Source organism: Pseudopipra pipra, chromosome 5 (genome assembly GCF_036250125.1).
Source record: "Pseudopipra pipra isolate bDixPip1 chromosome 5, bDixPip1.hap1, whole genome shotgun sequence".
Classification (NCBI taxonomy): Eukaryota; Metazoa; Chordata; class Aves; order Passeriformes; family Pipridae; genus Pseudopipra; species Pseudopipra pipra.
The window spans coordinates 17,905,633-17,926,243 of NC_087553.1; the positions used below are offsets into that span (position 1 = coordinate 17,905,633).

At 42.0% G+C, this 20,611-nt stretch overlaps 1 protein-coding gene and 1 long non-coding RNA gene across 3 annotated transcripts; one reads left to right on the forward strand and one right to left on the reverse strand.

Moving 5' to 3' along the window:
* Nucleotides 1-10,368: 10,368 nt before the first annotated feature.
* On the reverse strand, nt 10,369-14,487 carry LOC135414219 (uncharacterized). Of its 2 annotated transcripts, XR_010430629.1 has the most exons (3): nt 13,990-14,487; nt 10,636-10,796; nt 10,369-10,545 (listed from the first exon to the last, which is right to left on the reverse strand). It is a non-coding gene; the product is annotated as an uncharacterized LOC135414219 (long non-coding RNA). The 2 variants fall into 2 exon arrangements; XR_010430628.1 differs by having other exon boundaries at nt 10,369-10,796.
* Nucleotides 14,488-14,642: 155 nt separating this feature from the next.
* MRPS33 (mitochondrial ribosomal protein S33) lies at nt 14,643-19,456 on the forward strand. The gene is made up of 3 exons (XM_064654719.1): nt 14,643-14,776; nt 17,129-17,392; nt 19,100-19,456. The coding sequence occupies exons 2-3, from the start codon at nt 17,178-17,180 to the stop codon at nt 19,203-19,205; spliced, it is 321 nt and encodes a 106-aa protein (XP_064510789.1). The 5' UTR covers nt 14,643-14,776; nt 17,129-17,177; the 3' UTR covers nt 19,206-19,456.
* Nucleotides 19,457-20,611: the final 1,155 nt, after the last annotated feature.

The following is a 20,611-nucleotide window of genomic DNA, read 5'->3' on the forward strand; positions in this document are numbered from 1 at the left end:
CAGCTTCATACGAATCGTATCCCCAGCATCAGCAGTTATATTTTCAGACATATTTTTTTTTCTCCTTAAATTTTCACTCCCTTTCTCTTTAATGGGAATAACTCACCCATTTTGTAGAGATCAAGTGCAACAGAAGGCGAGCTGGAGTCCCCAAGCTTTAGAAATCTCATTTCACCGTTTTTAACCCAAATAAATCCAATCTTCTGTATACCTGGGAATCTTTCCTTGTTCAAACACCGAGCCCTGCAGCCTTGGCCGAAGCCTACAGATCGAGCATACAGAGCGCTGAGCCAAAAGCCAGTGATGTCACCCATGCAACGTGAGACTCATTTCTTATTTCTCTATCCTCCTTAAAGATAAACTGCACCACTTCCCAGGCAGGAAATGTCGAAGCCTTACTTTCTTAAGAGGGGAAAATGTAAAACCTGGATTTGACTGGATCCTGCTCATTCTTGGTCACAAGCCCTTACACTGTGTCAACCAAGTCCAAGACAAGCAGAGTTGTTTCTCACTGCACCAAAAAAATCCCAACCTACTACATAATACAGAGCATGAGCTTGAAAAAAATCCCTGGATTTGAGACCTTCTGTGTCATCCAGAAGACTGAGGCCTTCATACTCTGAACTGTACTGTTTAAAAAGGAAATAAAAATGGCCATTTCTCTTGCAACAAAAAGCTCTGGAACCTGGCACCTCCTGATTTGTGAGTACCACAGCATCCTGGAGCTGGCAGAGGAACCTAGTTAGCCCCATCCAATATTTGGCTCCCACACAGCAGCGACTCCTCAGCATGAACAGGAAACAATGCAGTTGCTCGTACTGCACCAAAAAGTCCACAGCCCGATGCCTCTCCACAGATGTGTGCTGTAAAAATGTACATCCACACTGGATCCTACCAACTTCTGGCCCCTGGATCCCAAGCTGTGTCATCTGAATTGAAAATAAGCCCAGCCTTTATTGGAGCCCTGGAGCTGGTGACAGCCATCAGCCCCAAGAGGGGGAGTCCTGGGATTTTACTAGCTTTTAACCTTAGCCACACAAATTATATGCTCTCTCCAGTGGGGAGAGCAGAGGTGGAATGTAGTAGCTCTTTGTGTATCAGAAACACATACCTGGATTTTCCCATGGAATACAGCTGCAACAGGGAAAAAAAAAAAAAAGAAAAAAAAAAAGAAAAAAAGCCACACATGACTGAATCATAACAGGTTTTGGCCCCAAACCAAATTGTATTATCAAAAAAGGCAAAGTGACTCTTTCCATTTTACCTGGTAAAGTCAGGTCCCAGGTCAACTGGGATTTTCAGCTGCAGAAGGATATCTGTCCCATTAAACCATTTTTGGTTTGAAACGTACCATACTCTCTAACCCTCTTGCATGCTTATGAAACTGGCAAAGTCAATCATCCAAACCATAGATGTTACAATAATCTGTATCCGCTGAAACAGCTCTATTGCAAGATTTCAATGTTATGTTATGAACTGTATCTGGAAAGCTCTAGATAAAGTTAACTGTTTTATCGAAACAAGGCCCTGGTTTAAATTTTTTAGCAGTAACTTCCCTTTGTTGTTAATAATAAAGACAAATATTTGAGGATCTAAGGTTTCTTTAAAAATAGTTCAGCACAGATGGATCCACTTCTATAACTGGATTTTTCAAGCAACTACATGTCAGTAGATAAAAAGACCTACATTTATAGTGGGCTTGGAGCAGCCATACTTGTTGTCTGTTCAGAGATAAAATTTAGAGGTTTGTGGTCAAAAAGCTGCTGGTTCCTACAAGAAGATGACAAACAGGTTTCTGGTATTGCACCCACATAGAGATGAGAGTGCACCTGGATTTCTTTGTCAATTTTTAGCATCAAGTCCCAAGCCGAAGGATGAGAACAGGGAACAAACCTAATTTTACCAGCCATATTTTTTGGCTGATTGTTGGTTTTTCAATTTAAGCACAAAAGTCTGCTATATTTACTCTCTATTTAGAGTGAAGGGGAAAACAAAACTGTTTTCTGTCTAAATATCCAGTTTACACAGGACTGGGAGACCGGGGCTAAGAGCAAAATGGAGGATCCAGCTACAAGAACTGTTTTTCTCATGATACTGGCCAAAGATATATTCAGGGATGGGAAAATCATATAATGTAATCATACCTACATTTCTTTCTAATTAAACATTAGGATTACGGTCCAAAGAGCCAAGATTTGGTTGGACCCAGAGAGGTCCAGGTGCCAGGTTTTCCCATCACACTCCAAGGCAGTAAGATAGTTGGGGCAGGGGGACTTTGTACCTGGAGAAGCCAAACTTGTTCCCTCTTCTCATTCTTTAACAGGGATTTGAAAGCCAAAAATTGGCATGTAGTTCCAGGTTTTATCTTTTTCTCTGAAAAGGAATTTCAATGGCAGTTTCTATGCCTTTTTTTTTTTTTTTGCTTGCATTTGTAGCTTTATCAGATGGCAGTCTACATCCTCCTGCAAGTCACCTTAAATATATAACTGTAGGAGAAATTGTTGGATTTCAGATGAATTCCACTTTAAGAATCAAAATTTTTTCCCCCATATCATCATTATTCCTTTCTTTTCAGGAGGGGCAGAATATTGCTTTCTGTAGGCATCGGGAACCTTTCCTCTGTCTCTTCCCAGGATTATTACAGACAGCCCCTTCTCAGCACAAACAGATCATTATTAAATTCTCTTCCTCCCACCCCACCCCCTCCTCATCACAGGATGCGGGAAAAAACAATCCTTGTCAATCTTCAGGTGAATGTAAGCTGAAAGAAAGACATTCAGAAAAAAACCCTGCATGCACACTTGGGCTACACAGAAACCACTCCCGACAGTGAATTAAGGGCATCTCGGCAAAGGCAGCTAATTCATGGGTCTTAAATCAATCAGGGAGTGAAAATACTGTTTTGGTAAAAGCTGAGGCTTTCTTTTCTGCCGATTACGATTTCAGTGATCCAGAGGGAAAGCTAAAGCTCATGGGTGCACAGAAAAATGTCTGAAGGCATGGGACAGAGAACCGGCTCCCAGTGAGTCTGTTCAGAGCCAGTTCCCTGTGACGAGCCGTGCGCTGCCTGCTACACCTTACTACGGATGTTATCTTACAGATAGGGCCAGTCTCCTCTCCATTCCCTCCCGGGATTGTTTCCGCTCTCCTTAGCATCCTCCAGCGACCAGCGCCCACCGCCTCTCAGGAAAGCTCCAGACACAAAAGCAAAGCGAGCGCCTCTACCAAGGTACACAGAGGTGGGGTCTTGGGCTAGAAGGGGGGGGAAGGGCAAAGTTAATGGACAACCAATTGCAATTTGCTCTTTTTTCATGTGTTTTTTTTTTTCTGTTGGTGGTTTTTTCGTTGGTGGTTTGTGGGGTTTTTTAACATCAAAATGACCTCCACCATATTCTTCTTCTTCCTCCTTTTTTTTTTTCTTTTAAAGAAAAAGAATTCAGTGCCATCTAGTGGGGGAGGGGATTGAGCTGCCCATTCCACGGGATCTGTACTGCTAATTCAGTTATTCAACGGGGAGAGAGAATCTTCAGTATTTCCCTGCTCTCTCTGTGATCTGCACCTCTTGAGAGGTGACGTTTAATTTACATGGGCTCCAGCCTTCATTCTTTGTAATGAACCACCTACTGAAGACATAGGACCTTGTACTAGTGTTGTATTACCTGGGGCAGCTCTGGCTCTGGAGGCAGTTTGCTGCTTTAATTACAGGATTTCAAATACAAGACAGTAATCAAACCAAACACAGATATAACAAATTATATCTGCTAATATTTTTTATCATTCCAATGCACCTTGGGTACTGGTGTACGTGTATTCTCAGCATGCCAGCCCTTCTATTAACACAGACATAAAAGATGCTGCCATAGAAGCATCTTATGATAACTCCCACAAACACTTGACCCATCAGTCAAACAGACTTTGGGTGTTCAGGTGACTCAGAACCAAGCAGAGGCTCTATAAAGGAAGATCTGGACCAAAAAACACTGTATAAAAACTTTGCCATCTAAACACCAGGAGTTAACCACTTGTTAATGTCCCTTCTATTTTTTTTTTAATAGAAAAAGACATTTTCAGAGGTAAACATCAGCCAGCTGCATAAACACTGGCTAGCCATACACACACACACACACAAATACACACACACACACAGAGATTAGGCAGACAGCTGTCTACACACTCGTGTTTATCTGTGCACACACTGGTATCTAGCTGCCCACACCAGCACCTAGCTGGACATCTTCTGCTCTCCCTACTGGCCACTCCCAAAAGAGATTTGTTTTGCTCTCTCTAAAAAAACCATTTGTATTTCAAAGTTAACCAAGTTAGTGAGTATCAGATTTAAGATCACCCATGCAACATTAATTTGCCCTGCATGCAAACACATTATGATACAATCTTTAATAACATGATTTTTGTTTCCATGGGTCTCCTGCTCTTTACAGTGCTGCTCACTTAATGAACACTATTCAAATTTTCTCGTATCCTTATCATCCAGTGTGTGGTGCATGTACTGTTTACTGCAGAGCATCCAGATCTTGCTTTGCATACAGAATGATTAATTTCCTCAAGGGTTTTTCTATAGTGGTGCTCTAATCGTAGTGTTGGAGGGTTGGGGTTTTTTTTACAATCATCAATGAGTTTATCCTCACAGCTCTCTGCTGAGGAACAGAGATAAAAGCCAATATTTTCAAACATGTCAGTGTATTTTGGGTGTTCCATTAAAGGAGCTCAGAACCAAACTTCTAGAGTACTTAGCACCTTCTTTCCTCAGAGAACAGCTCCCAGTCACCTTGGCTCTAGACACAGTGGGCAGTATTCTCACAGATTAGTGCATGGGTGACTGAAACTGGATAGACAGAAAATGGGGACCACCTGGACAGAAATTGGGAAGAATGTAATTTTTTTGAGTCACCTAGCTTCATAACAGCAACTCTTACGAAGGGTGAAATACAATCCAATTTTCAATTTCAATTCAAATGCCTTCACCATGTGACCATGATTTTTCCTACCTGTATTCATCTGCTAGGCTCACTACACAGCCTCCAAACTCTCCACCAAACAGCCACCATGTCAGGATGACAAAGTCCTGGTTCATCTGTCATCTACCATAAATGGAAACAGAATCTGGGCAGAAAGTAGGATCTGATCATGTATCTTACTTCATGACCACAGGACACAAGTGAATGGCAATCCATGAGCAATCTTTATTCTGGTGTTTTCTAAGAGTCTTGATTTAGTGACCTGAAGTTGTGATGAACAGGGGAAGCACACACGAGGTGAGACAGAATTGGTCAGGAGGTCAGGAGCTGAATGAAGTGTAGCATCAAAAGAACAGGTTTATTCTGGGAGGAAGCAAAACGAAGTGCTGGGCAGAAAGCAGGAAGACAGGAAGGTGAGCAGTCCTATATCATCTTTTTCAATAAAGCTGAGGGAATGGCCAACACTAAATGGCCTCACACAGAGACAGGTAAAAGAGTAACCAGCTAAAAAGAACCACAGTATAATGTTGTTTTTCCAAAGACAAAATGAAGCAAAAGACTGGTGGCTTTCCACTAAAATTGCTTTCCCCTGGGAAAACTTACCCTATTATTTAGCCGTCAACTGTCAAAACTGCATCACTGTTAACAACTTAAGGCTACACTGTGCACACAGCTATGTATGATAACCACTGCTTCTCATGAGAACACCTCCAAGAAAACTCAGGCAAAACGAGGATGAACTACTATAAACTAAACCTTTCCCCAAACTGCACAACATGGACATCATGGCTGGAAAACATCAGCCCAAGCAGTTAAAGTTTAGCAGAGCTATAAGCTACTGAAAACAAGGCCTGTTAGGCAAACCTAGTCTGCTGAAGGCATTATCTCTGCATTGCTGCACTGCCCCCACCCAGACCGAGCGTTCTTGGGCACTGTGGTCATCTGCAGAGTGACTTGGGAGCTATTGCTCCACCTTTAAAGTTGTTGCCACCAGTTTTAGGCTTTTCAACCGGTTGACAGAATGTAGGTCAGGCTACATTTAACATGTTGAGTACTAAAACAAAAAACTCAGGAGAGCCAGCCCTGTCCCTGTCTCTTGAGTTCTGAGTAAACACTCAAGTGCTTCCAATGCCAGAGGAGCAACAAGAAGAGATTTAAGAAAAAGAAAAGACCTAAGCTGTGCATGTGTAAGCCTCTACTGAGAGAGAAAGTTTTGCTTGGAGACAACTCAGCCAATATTTAGCCCTCAGGGCTCTTTCAAACTCATCTCCCTACAAGAGAAAACACATCTTAGCCCTGGCTCTCACAAGCAGAGATTCAGCTCCAGTGTGATGCACTCTGTGATCACAGCAGCCACTCTGTTGTGTCCTGCTTATTGTCTTGCCAGCTTGGTAGTCAACATCTTCATATTCTACAGCTGCTTCTCCTCTGAGCTGGACTAGGTTTCACAGGAACAGACCTGTTTTCCCAAAAGCCTTGCTAAGAGGACTGCTATTTCATACAAGCCCCTCTGTGCTTCCCCCAGTTTACCTTATGGATGCATCAAGCCCAGCCTCCTACCCTAAATCCTGCTGCAGGAAAAACCCGTTGCCTGCTGCAGTGATGAAGGTGACATTGCTCTGAATGCAGGAGTTGTATAGCAAGGTTACTTGCTGCCTAAAGCCAGCTACAAAAGGAAGATGGCTCTCCAACATCACCGTCATTGGGCTCAGCTGAAAACAGGAGATATTACTTCATTAAAATTCATAGATCTTGTGACTTTTATAGAAATAGCAAGTAGAATCCAGGATGGCAGAGATGAGATATTAGGGCCAAAGAGTAATGACTGAGAGCAAAAACTCAGACTTCTGGCTGCCAATAATAAACATATTTGGTAAGAAGTGACTTTTATTCTAAAAGCTACATCTAACACATTGATCTTCAATATATTAAAGCCTAAATAATTCTGATTTTGCTGTACTGCATCGATATGTAGTTCATATAGGCAGTCTAATATCTGCAGCACTGTTACTTTGCTTGACGTGGCAAGTCACACTGTACAACCTTACCTAAACTTCTGACAGATTCCAGAACATGTTGTTCATTCCCTGAAAGACTTTTGGACGTGGTTTCTATCAGCAGTGCTATGTGAACTAATCACTGAAAGACAGAGCCACAGTCTCTGTAGACCGATAACATGGTGTTTTGTAGTGAGTGTATCACATCCATGACTGGATCCCAGCTGCCAGTTCAATTGGTTGCTTCTTTTAGTCACAAAAGAAGAAAAAGGATTAGTTAAAAATCAGAATTCATAGATGATAAGAAATCATGATGTAATGAACTGGAAAGAAAACCAATAAGCAAAATCAAAAATAGCACCTGCTTAGAAAAACTGTATTCTCTACAAGCACTGCTTCATTTTGGAACATGACTCAGAAGACCTCAGTCTTCATCTATTTCATTTGGCTGTGAAGTCCCAGCAGAGCAGATTAATTTAAATTTAAAAAAAAAAAAATTGTATACATACATATTGTGTGCCTCTGTAATAGCAGCTGACATCTAGGATGATAAACTCTCTATTTAGACACAAGTATGCTTCTATCCTAAACAGTTTTGCATTTACTTCTCTTCATTTATTATCACCAAGTATATTTGCATCCAAATAAAGTAGTTGGTTCTTCAGAATTCATCCATTTGTGCAGTTCATTTCCCCACCTCAAGCTTTATCACTGTGAAATCACAACTTGTAGTTGAGGATTTGATTAGATCACAAAAAAAGGATTAGAGCTCCAGATGGGACACACACAGCACGAAGAACTGAATGCCTAAGCAAGAAGACCTGGTTTCTATGCAATTGCCATTGGTTTGTTAGTCTTAACCAAGAATGAAACTAAGAGAAGGAAAAAAAATCTATACATTTCATGCTACCAGTGCTCATTTTGTAAGAGAAGGGAGCAGCTGCTTAAGGACTGTTCTTCTTCTGTCAACACTGGAAGGGATACTGAGCAAGTCTGCAGATGACACAAAACTCAGAGGAGCTGTTGACTCCCTCAAAGGCAGGGGGGGCCTGCAGAGAGACCTCGACAAATGAGAGGGCTGGGCAATCACCAACCATATGAAGTTCAACAAGGGGAAGTGCTGGATTCTGCACCTGGATGTAAGTACAGACTGGGCTACCCTGACATAATGGACAGCAGCTTCATGTCACCCACCAGGACTGAAGAACTCCAAACTAAAACCAAAAAAATTATCTGTTTCCACGACTCTGCCTTCAAAAGACTGTATGAGGGGGAAAGGTTGAGCAAGGATGTTTAGCTCTACAAAGAGCATTGCTGAAATGACTGGGAACCTGGGAGTCCAGCCAGATCTCAGAAAATCTGCTGACTTACAAATCGACATGGTCAGAGTGGCTATCCAGAGTGCTCCCAAAGACCTGATGATTTATCCTGTGCTCAGCATTGGTTAGATACCCTAAGACAAAAAGGGACCTAAACCAGGAAAACATGGAGGGAAATCTCCATTGGAATGCACTATAGAGATCAACAGGGATATATAGTACCAAAGTCTGCTGAAACTCAGGGAAGCCAACAGCTCACAAACCCAAGAGGTCTGTATCTGAGACAGCATCTTGAAAAGAGTTCAATTGGAAGAAATGGGAATGTGAACTCAAACAGACCCAAACAGAACCTCCTTGGATTTTCTGTTTAAGAGAATGATGTTGTTCTGAAAAGTCTATTGCTGGAACATTTTTATTTGTACTTCGTTTTTACACCTGGCCAAATAGAGTTAGAGACAAACAGCTGGTTTGACCCCATTTGAAAACTTTGGTGGATGTCCTTTTGGATGATTGCTGCAGGGAATGATGGAAGAGAAACTACAGGAGCTTTTATCAGCAGTGAGACAGATGTCTCCATTATTTCTTCACTTTCTGCTGATTCTGTTATTTTAATATTTTTCCTTTTTTTCCTCCCCCCTTCATCCCCCAGCAATACTTTTTTCCAGCCAAGACAGATGTGTCTTTGTTACTGTTGCCTTTAAAAGTTTTATGTGCATGTTGTTGGTAAAGTAACAACAATACTTGACTTCTGTAGTATGTTTTTCACTAGGGGAAGCTGAAGCATTTTCTAAGAATCAATTATTCTTCACAAAGCATTTCTGAAGCAGACATTATTATCCCCAGTTTACAGAGGGATGAAATGGCAGGGAGGTTAATTAACTTGCTTAAGGTCATCCAGTGAGTTAGTAATGGAGCTGCAAAAAAACCCAAGATTCAACAATTCTCATTCCCAGTCCCTTGACCTAACCACTAAGAAGTATTCCTTCTCTTCAGTCTTAAGTACTTCATTTAAATCTATCACTGATCATTTATTCTGACATATTGTTGAACTACAAATTAGTCAGTCTTAATGACAAACATGTAAATGTGTGGAGATCTGCAGCATCCTCCATCACTTGCCTGTTCAGCTTCGTGCACCCCCTGCTATGCTGAACAGCTCATCCTCCATTAAAAATGGAGAACTGTCAATATAGTTTCAGGCATCAGTCCGAGAGCATTGTGTGAAAGAGGAATAGCACTTTCTCCCTTTCCCCAGGAGGCAGGAAGGCTGCCTCAACAGCCTGGCTGTTGGGGAAAGCAATAAGCTCAAGATGCCAACTGGCTTTGAAAAATAATTTCTATTCTTCTTTAATGCTGCATCTCCCTCCCAAGTGTTTCCAGCGTTAGATAGCTGGAGCAGCAGTATTTAATAGCTACATCTTTGTAGATTTCACTCTGTGGCATTAGTTTGACAGTCATTTTAAAGTCAAAATATCCTTCAAATGCCCACCCAAAGTCTGTCAGTCTCTTAATACTACACATTCTCTCCAGAGGGTTTTGCACTGCAGTTGTCTCCGTGGCTCAGCATGAATCGCTGCACAACAAAAATACAATTAAAGTCTGCCAATTAATCGTGATCACATAAAGAATGAATAACAAATGATTTCTAAACACATATGTAGCCAATGCCGTTTTACCAAATGCTCAGAGGGTCTTTCGACTTCACTCAGTTGAAGATGATTTTATTCCCTCATGTCAATATTTATAAGAAGAAAATGTTAGAGATCATCTTACAGCTTGATAGTTCTGAGAATAAGACTTAGGAGTGAAGTCTATCACTGTCATACAGGAACTACTCAAGTGCCTCGTTTCCAAGATCAACTGATACAAGTTCAGACTCTTTTTTCCTTGTAAACGTCAATAAACAAACACCAATGAGCAAACTGGCACCCTGATCTTTATTTCTGGGTATACCTTTGCCTTCTCAGGACAAACTAACAGTGGCTCAAGTGCCAGATTTTGTCAAAATTTTGCCTTAAAGCCATTTAACATTCAGTTAAAATTAAAATACATACACAAGAGGAATTGATCAGATAATTAATTCCAGATCATTATTGATCAAATAAAATAATTCCAGACCAAAAATCTGCCAACTATTTGTGAAAAGGTCTTTCTTGTAGTTTATCAAGAGGTCTCTTTTTTCTTGCTGCTTTGCATTCATGTGCTTCATGAATGTCTCTCCATTCCCCTCATGTCTTTCCGTCACAACAGTCCCTGTGCAGAGAATGCCCATGTTGTCTTCTAGCATCATGTCGATTCACTGTCTTTTGACTTTTATTTTAGGGTTTCACCTTTTTCACTCACCAGTCTGTCACTGATTTTCTTCTAAATAATTGCTAAAAAGTCCAATTAGCAATTGGACTGTTTACAGCAAAAAGCTCAGGAGGATCTAACAACACGTCCATAGAATTCGGCTCATCACAATCCCATTCCTGTTGCCAGCTTCTGCTGCTTCCTTCCATTCCCTGGAAGAAGAGAGAGCAGTTCAGCCACTGACCTGAATGTTAAGCACTAGCAAACTAAACCAGGAGTGCAGCCACGAGTATACACATCTCTGATGGTAATTGCTCCCAGGGATGCATGTGACAGCACTGCCAGGCAGCCAGACTGGCCTGTCTAACCTGTTCTCACCATGAGCATCATCTCAGGGAGAGTGACTTGGGCAGTGTCTTCCATGGTGAACCACATCACCCTGTGAGCTTGAACTCCCTGGCAGAATATAGGGAGACAGTGTTCCAGATGAGGTGAGAAAGAACATTTTGGCTACATGGATTGCAAAATAGACCATGCTCTGCCTCTGCAAATTTGCAGTGTGTTGTCACTTTGTTGACTGTTGTGACCTTGATATTCCATCCTGAGTGTCTGTACGCTGCCTTACTGGCACGCTAACCCTGGCTGGGTGCTCTGCAAGCAATTCTTCTCATAACCACAGCAACAACAGTGATATAGTAACAGAAATAGGCTCTTGTGAGTGCACATTTTTACTTTGATTTAATAACAGCAATGTCTGACAGCAGAAACAACTGATTTCAGAGTAAAAAAGGCAGAAGAAGTTAACCAATGGAGATCTGTTCATATGTGTGCTTCCATCACTCCAGAAGAGCCATGCTGGAGCCTGAATGTATAGGCAGCAACACTGGGTCTCTGAAGAGAAAATCTTTGTATTGTGACTTAGAGATCTTTTACAACCTAAATGATTCTGTGATTCCTTCCTACTGATCCTGACCTGTGATGTGTAACTATGAGGGAGAAAGTCAGTTTTTCTACTCTCCTGATCAGGAACAGCTGTAATTCTCACACCAACCTAATCCACTAAGTGTCTCTGCCCTGAAACTCAGCAGAGTAACTTAGGCAATCAGACCCCAGGGTGATAAAGCTGAAAAAACGAAAAAACAAACAAACAAGCAAACAAACAAAAAACAAACACCAAAAAACTGAAATGGAACCAGAATCCTGCTTTGAGAGAAAGAGGAAGATGCTCTCCAATGCCAATTTTCAAAGTTTGGGTAACATGCAAGAAGACTGGATATTTTCATTGATGAGGTGAAACAAGATTAAACTGATGTAATTACTGGAAAAGGTAAAATGGAATCTTATAACATTTTGCCCCAATCCTTTTAAACAAATAAAGAAATTTGAAGATTGAGAAGGTAACAGTACATATGAAACCACCATCACTATTTTAGAGATGCAGACAGTAACTTGTTCCAATTAATGCTATTGAGGAGGGGTGGAATGGAGCAGGGATGGCTGCAGAGAATCAGGCTGCTTATCCCTCCAATGTACAAAAAGTGTTTGGAACTGTGTGAGGAAAATGCCCCAAATAGCCAGCAGCCATGTCTCATCAGATTTTCTAAAACATATTTTCCATGACAGAAGTTATTCCAGTCTATATGGAAGAAGTATTTTTGAACTCAAAATGTTTAAACTACTTAATCATGGAACAAAAAAGTGGCGGTTGCTTAGGAGTCAGCTGTCGTAATTTGATTATAACAAGGACAGTTGGTATAAGAAGGAAAAAGGACAGTCCCAGTCAGGGACTGACTCACACACGGAGATGCTTCAGAAAGATTATCCCCATCATGGTGGGAGAAATGATGAGAAAATTACGATTCAAAAATAGAGGTAGAAATGTAAATGAGAGTACATATGATCTTACTCCATAAAGTCATGATTGCTTAATTAACAAAATGGCCAAATTTGGCTGAAGGACAATTTTGTCTCAGCAGTAGGGTAAAGGAAACACTCAGAAGCTAAAAGCATAGTATAGAACAACATGGAAAGGCAAAAATAGCGGGAAAAAATGTTCTGTTCATACAAAAAAATGAAGACCACAGAAATGTGATTACAGACAGTAAAATGGAGAGTGCAACAGTGCCAAGGCGTATGTCTAAATAGAGATGGTAAAACAGCATAGAAGTGGCAGAAATGTTAAAAACTTATATTCCCTTCTTAAAAAGAGGCACTTTTCTTATCTAGTAAGAAAAAGAAAGGAAAGAAGCACTTTTCAGTCCATTAGTCAGTAATGAAAATAGAAAGCAATTTCTACTAGAGCTAACATTTTAAAATTAGGATATCTAGAGAACTTTTATATGACAGTCTTTGAATAACTGGCTAAAGAAATTCCATAAATGTTACTTCTTAATAATCATAGAAAGGCTTGGTTTGGAAGGGACCTTAAAGATCACCTAGTTCCAACTCCTCTCTCCCGTGGGCAGGGACACCCTTCCACTAGATCAGGAATATAAGGGAAATTGCAGAGGATCATGCCAATATTCAAAAAGGACAAGAAAGGTGACCAGGGTGCTCAGGCCATGAGGCTGCTCTGCTCGTGACAAGCATGGAAAAGATGACAGAAAATTAATCAAGGAGGGACGATGGAATAACAATGTCTTCAAAGCTGAGCAGAATCTGCTCTTCTAGAAAACAGGCCCAGGCAGACAAATCCAATTTCCTCCTTCAACGGCATTACACGTTTGGCGTGTAAATGCAATCACATAATTGTCATTTAGTCAGATGTTTGCACAGGGTCTGATTTAGCATCTCCTGGCACTGATTAAAAATTAGCATAAATCGAGCACTGGGAAGGCTCACAGGAAGCGGGATTGGCAGTGGCCAAAGGGGTGTTGGGGGGAAGCGTTAGCAGGGTCAGGTGCCCAGCCCCACCTCTCAGGGGCTCCCCTGGGCACACACCCTGCTCCACTCCAGGTTTGGGGGCACAAGGGTTAGTGACCAGAGACCAATATGACACTTGTGCTGAAAGACTGAGATTGTGCAGGTGGATTTGCCAAAGTGCATATACATAAGCAGCTGAATATCCATCCTTGAAAAAAAGCAGGCAGAGGGAAGCAAAAGTTATGAGGCTAAGGACTAGCGAGGAGCACAGGAGAAAGGCACCCTAACTTGGGAGTAGAGAAGCAATTTCTCTGTGTGGTTTGGAGACACAATGAATGACAGGGAAACATTTGTGGCTCCCAAACTCTTCCTTTCATCACCTTTCAGTAAAACCAGATTTTGACAACAGTTGTCCCAGTTCACAGTCTGGTCAAGGCTGTGAGTGAAGACACCTGGCTTTCAGCTCTTTGTGTAAACTCATAACTTTTCCCAAGAGTAAAACCAACTTGTTTTTGTTATATTAACCCAGGCAGACATTCTCACCGAGCTAGACTGCTGACTGTGTGGACATCTTCTCACACCAACCTTCACTGGCAAAAGGAAAGAATAAGACTGTATGTAGTAGCAAAAGGAAAGAATAAGGTTCTATGTAGATTTGTCATCAGCGTCTAATGAGAATATCTGCTAATTTCACGATTAGATTTAAGCATATAACTCCAAAGGTGCTTATAACAGGAAAAAGGAAAAGAGAGGAAGGCACAACGAAAACGTTCCTGACGATATTTGCAGATGCCTGTTAACACAGGAGAGCGTAACTCTCTTAAGGGGTGATAGTTTGGGTTGTCCTGTGCGGAGCCAGGAGTTGGACTGGACGGTCCTTGTGGGTCTCTTCCAACTCAGGATATTCTATGATTCTATGACGACGGGGCTCGGCACCTGACAAGCCGTCACTCATTCCGGGGAAGGACAAGGCAGGTCCGCCCGTGCAGGCGGGACCGGGGCGGGGACGATCCCGCCTCTCCCCGCTCGTCACCCGCCCGCGCCGCGCTCCGGCATCACCGACCGCCCCCTCCGGCATCACCGACCGCCCCCTCGGCATCACCGACCGCCCCTCCGGCATCACCGACTGCCCCTCCGGCATCACCGACCGCCCCCTCGGCATCACCGACCGCCCCCACGGCATCACCGACCGCCCCCTCGGCATCACCGACCGCCCCTCCGGCATCACCGACCGCCCCCTCGGCATCACCGACCGCCCCTCCGGCATCACCGACCGCCCCCTCGGCATCATCGCTCCGCGCCGGCCGCGGGTCCGCCCGGGCGCTACCGGGTGAGCGGGGCCAGGGCCGGGAAAGGGGGAAATGGGCCCCGGGTAGTGCGGGGTTGTGTCCCCGGGAGCTGCCCTGCCGGAGGGAAGCGGGACCGGCTCGGGCTGGAGGATGCGCCGCTCCTGCCTCCGGTGACCTCCGTGCCCCGGGGCGGCCTTCTCTTCCCGGTGCCCTCGTGGTTAAAATCAGGAGTCACTCTGAAAACGGAAAGTTTTCCTCCTGTGTTCCGAGTGAGAAGGAAGCTGTGTGAGACAAGCTGGTGGATTGGGAAATACAAACAAACAGCTTAGGGCGGGAAAGCTTGCTTTGAGTGGGAGTAAGGAGCGGGGAGGAGGTGGAGCGGCAGCGCTGGAGGCTGGTTTTGGTTTTGGTTTCCGTTTATGTGTGTTAATTACCAGTAGGCGATCCTGAAAATGTCCTCGCTGGAAGTGGCAGTAACAAAACTGTTCTGTCACATCTCACAGAATCAGAGATCGCCCTAAACCAGGCTTTGGATGGCTCTGGCTCTTGGGAGTTTGTAGTCTTTGCCTTTCTTCTCTCTCAAACATTCTTAGTCTGGTGAGGATTAGTGGAGGTCTCTAGCGTTGGCTTGGGCTGTTTAGATTCCTTTAGCGATTCTAAAGTGAAAATCAGATTCATCAGACCACAAGTTTGCATCGTTTAGGAGCTAAAGGTGCTTTCATTTTAAAGCTGCAGTAAGAAGAGATTAAGCAAGCTTTGTTGTTTGACTTGAGTCTATTGATACTTTCAGAGTGATGTGATGAAGATTTCGGGGGAAAATTTGTTGCTTTGTCTCTGAATGTAGGAATTAGGTTTGGCTGTTCTGAAGTGGATGGCTTAGCACGACTTCGTGATCATTGCCCCACATAATAGATGCTCAGGTGGAAGTGCTGCCCTGCAGTCACTGAAGAGCTTCTGCCTTCTCACACTGGGCCTGCTGCCTTGGCTTGAGGTCTCTGATACTTATTAGCCTTCCTTTTTTGTTAATTTTTCCATTTCTCTCTCAGACTCAGGTTACTTGTAATTACGTGCTTCGTTTTTTTCCTGCTTCCTTTTATAGAGCTCTACTCACAGGAGTAAATCAAAGCAGACAGTTGTACATCAGGTCCTGCAGTGGGCAAATGTATGTAAGTGAGGTTATGAATACTTCTAATTTGCATTATTAAACAACAGGCTCCATGTAATCATGCTGAAATGGACTTAGCACTGTCCTTCTGATTACTCTTATCCATGCTCTTTAATTTTCTACACTCCTCTGGAATCAGCTGTGCAATACTTAAAACGAGAATTTTAAACTTTAACCTCAGTGTAGTGCACTTAAACCTCACTTTATGTCTCTGGAGACTTATGTCATCACTTATTCAAAAAGGCACAGTACAGGCCACATACAGCTTAAAATACAGAATTATGGAATTCCCATTCTTGTCTATTACAACCCATTTTGCAAAGGAAGAGTAAAGATGTAAAGAAGTGGAAAAGTGGGGAGGATTAGAAAAGGTGAGAGAAAACCCTTCTTCATGCTCCTTTAAGAGCATGGATGTTGTCTCTGGTGGCCTGATAACAATGGTTTTGTCTTCAAGGCATTTTTGTTGCAGAGGTCTTTAGGAGGGGGATGGCTAAAAGAGAATGGGAAGCTGCTGATGGATTTTCTTGGAAAAAAGAATCTAGCACAGGGAAGTTTTTTTCCTCTCAAAAAGAATGGCTATTGTGGGAGACTAAAAAGAGAATGAAGAAAAAGGTGACAGATGATTAAAGGAAGAGAATTGAGATGGGAAGGATCTGTGTGATTCATATAGAGAAACATGATTTATTTATTTTTACAGTTGGTTGGCCATTCTTGTTAGACAGATTATAACAGTGTTTTAAGTTGGGTGAGAAATTTTCATGAGCAAAACTTCCAGATTGCTTCCTCAATATGTTCAAATGGTGTCTTACCTGGTGCTTGTGTAGAAGTCAGCAGTATTGCAGCAGGTGCTATTTTTGGCAGAGCTCACACTGTAATTGTTCCTGTGATGGGAGTTTAAAGGTAGTCTTGAGCAAGCCGAGTGGCATCTGCTAATAAATTAGCCGTGGTAAATTGTGCTTCAGTGAAGGTACTTTTATAGCCAGTATTGCTCTCTATAGACAGCAATAGTGTAGTGTCCTAGTTAGGCTGGTAATTGTACCTGAATTGGTGTTGATGTTCTGTGTGTGCAAAACTATGTACTAAGGATTAGACTGATTTCATGCGAGGAAGGTGAGACTTCAAACATGTGATCAGTGTACGACGCGTTGTTTCATCTGCCTTAATTCTGGGATAGCCTGTGATGCTCAACCATCTTAGAGTTGTGGCTCTCTTGTGTTTCCTTTTGCAGGAAAGTCCATCTGTCTGTCTGTCTATGTGTGCCCACTCTTCCTTGAGACATGTCCAGTGTTTCCAGTTACGCCCTCCGAATGGCCCGGCTGAGTGCTCAGATATTCGGAGATGTTGTCAGGCCGACTGACTCAAAATCTATGAAGGTGGTGAAGTTGTTCAGTGAGCAGCCCTTGGCCAAGAGGAAGGAGGTGCACAGCTGGTACCCTCCTCACAACACCTACTACGCCCTCATGAAGAAACTCCGCTACTTTGGTCTCTACAGGTACTCTCTGGGCGTTTAGGGTTGGGAGCAGGACTGGAGATGGGAAAGGGGTGGGTGTGAGTCCGCTTACAGTCGTTTTCCTCAAGGGAAAGAGGAAAAAGTTTTAGTTCTGAATATGGTGCATATGGAAATGCACACTCGATTGTTGCACTGAGGGCAAGGAGCATAAAATAAGTGACTGCTGTCTAACTTTTGCCATAATTGGAACCTTTTGTGAAAAAGACTTTAGGTATAGTTTTGGGCAAGCAGTTATATAAGAAATAGTTCCTGCTTTGGCTTTGTGGGGAAGGGAAGAGAGCTTTCTCATAGACAGGAGATGGGGCTGTAGTTCTGAATATGGCAAATGCACGTTCTACAAAGAGGTGATGTTAATGCCAAAATTGCCCTGAGTCAGTCTTATGATATATTTCTCAATCATTCAACAGCTAATAAGTGAAATGTAGAAGAGAAGGAAAGTCTATGTTAGGCCAGAGGGCCTTTTCATCCTTTAAAATAAATGAGGTTAAATTAAATTCAAATGTCGTTTAAATAGCCTTGTTAATTCCAGCTTCATCCAAACCAGTTGTCTAATTTCCACGTGAATTTCCACAGGCTCTAGCAGAAAAAATTTGCACTACTAAAGAACATCAGCAGGATCAAATGCATTTCTTTCACTTCAATCAGGTAGCACTAAAGAAATCCTTTAAAAAAGGGAGGCTGCCAACCCCATGAGGTCAAACTAGATTAATTTCTATTGGTAGTATCACAATACAAGCCATCAAGGATTGTGTCCAGGATGCTCTTAGTTTAGGTGAGTGTGCAAACATTTTCTAGAGTAGATGTTTGCTTACACAGAAAGCCCCAATGACATGTCCATGTTCCTTACTCTTCCCCTGTTAATCTCAAGTTCCTTCTCTAGTTGCTCTGTATACAGAGAGCTTGTGGAGGGTCAGGCTTGCAGCTCAGAAATATGTAATGAAGAGTCACAGACTAACAGGGCCTGATAATAAATCACAAGCTTTTTGGTACTATTTAGAGAAGTTGTGTAGAAAAATAGCAGTACAGCAACCTTAGGCCAAGTAGGATGCAGTTATGGCTTTTGAAAATTGCTTTGCACTGAAAAATACAGGGACAGAGATTAATCAAATTTATTAGATCATTATTGAGGATTAATTATCTCTACCAACCCCTTCATCCTCCTTCCTATTTTATTCTCCTGTTAAGATTCTACCACTGCTCATGCTTTCTTCATAACTCATTCTTGAAGTCTCCTGAGAGCAGTGTCATGGGCTGTAATTACTGCTAAGCATGCCCCTGTTTCCTTAGAAGCTAATGACCTGAACTTAGTATCTATCTAGCACAGGAACACAATGTGCTATTGCTAGACTGCTGGGCCAGATGAGAAGGGGGGAATCTCATTCTTGTCTCTTGCTGATTTTTGCATTTTACTGCTCATTTAAGCACAGTGGATCAATAAATGCAATTGAAATAATACAAATATGCACACACCATTTTTTTACTGAAAAGGGCAACCTTGTTAGTTCTGAAAGTACCAGAGGAAATCTCTTGTTATTTTTCAGTGATACTGCAGCAGTAATAAGGAATACATTGCAGTGAGTTTCAGTATGGACTTCATGGTTAAAAAAAAGGTTTTTTTTCATTATCACATACTTCAAGAAACAGAGTAAACTTTTTTCCCTTCCCTTCATCCCTTTCCTCCTGATCTAGGGATGAGCATCAAGACTTTAAGGAGGAGATGAGGCGATTGAAAAAGCTCCGTGGGAAGGAAAAACCAAAGAAGGGGGAAGGAAAGAGAGCTCTCAAGAAGAAATAGTTCTATTTGAACTATATCATTATCTACTCTGGAAATGCTGGAGAACAGCTGGAGAGGGTTTGGCATGTGAGCTGCATGTGGGGCACAAGAAACACACTGTGAAATAGTGGACTCCACCCTGGAAATGCAGTTGGGTCTTTGAAGTTTTATTGGGTTTGAATTTCTGTGCTTTAAATATACTGTATATTGTAGCACATTATTTTGTCAGAGCCCTCTCTTACCCAAGTAATAAAAACAGTAATAAAAAAAAAGGTGCTCAGTGTTTTTCTTGACACCGCCTGTAGCTGTTTCAGTTTTTCTTGATCTGGAAATCTGTTTGCTTCTCATTCTCTGTTTTACTTTCTTGTATTAGTATCAACACTGTGGCCACAAAAAAATAAGTATTCCTACTTCTACTGCTCCTTGTCAAACTTGCCTGTTTTAATAAGTTTCACTTCAGGTAGCTTTAGCTATTTTTTTTTTTTTAAGTTGCTGTTAGAGTTTGTTATTCTTCATTTTTCACTGGGCAATACTTCCCACTCCATTGCCTGCCCACAGCATTTACATTGTTTCCTGAACAATTAGCTGCTGCAACAGAAGAGGCTGAAATATTAAGTAATAATTAAATAACTAAATCCATAAATAATGGAATTATTACATGCAATAATGAAATTCAAAATAATTTTATTACAGGAAACTTACTCTGATTGCCTGGAAGACATGCATGAAATACTACCTAAGATGATGAACACTTTCATTAGCATTCACTATGGGGTTTTATCACAAGGCTTCTTCAGTGTTGCTAATATTAATGATTGTATTCATCTACGATTCTTACCTGTCAGCCCCTGTCAGGGAATAGAAAGTACAGAATGCAGCTGTGCTGCTCTGCCTGGCCATGTGTGCATCTTGCCTGTGTGTGCCCTGAAAGAGCATCTTTTAATTTTTCAGATGACATAAGTGTAGAGGAACATCCTAGAGGCAGTAAAGGAGAGCTATGGAAGATGTAGAGCGACTGAAGCCAGAAGTTGGAGCACAGTTGCTTGGTTTTGTGTACAGAGGCATTCTGAAGTAGGGCTCAGTACTAAAACTACTGAAATTTCTAAACCAAATAGTTTAATTTATTTGGTTGTTCAAATTTAAGTGTATTTGAAGGTATCTGAGCATTGAAATTGGTGGATCTATATAAATTTGTAACAGCTCAACAGCTTGACTTCACCAAGGTTATTAATGGAAGTGCTGATTCTGTTAAAGGTGTTTCTGATCAGCTGTGTAGTTCTTGTTCCATATCCTTACTGAGTGTTACCTGCTTTTCCAGGCTCTAAGACTGTTCCATATCCTTACTGAGTGTTACCTGCTTTTCCAGGCTCTAAGACATGCTGATTTTAGGAAATTTGAAGTGTTGTGGAAGAAGCACCTGAGTTCTT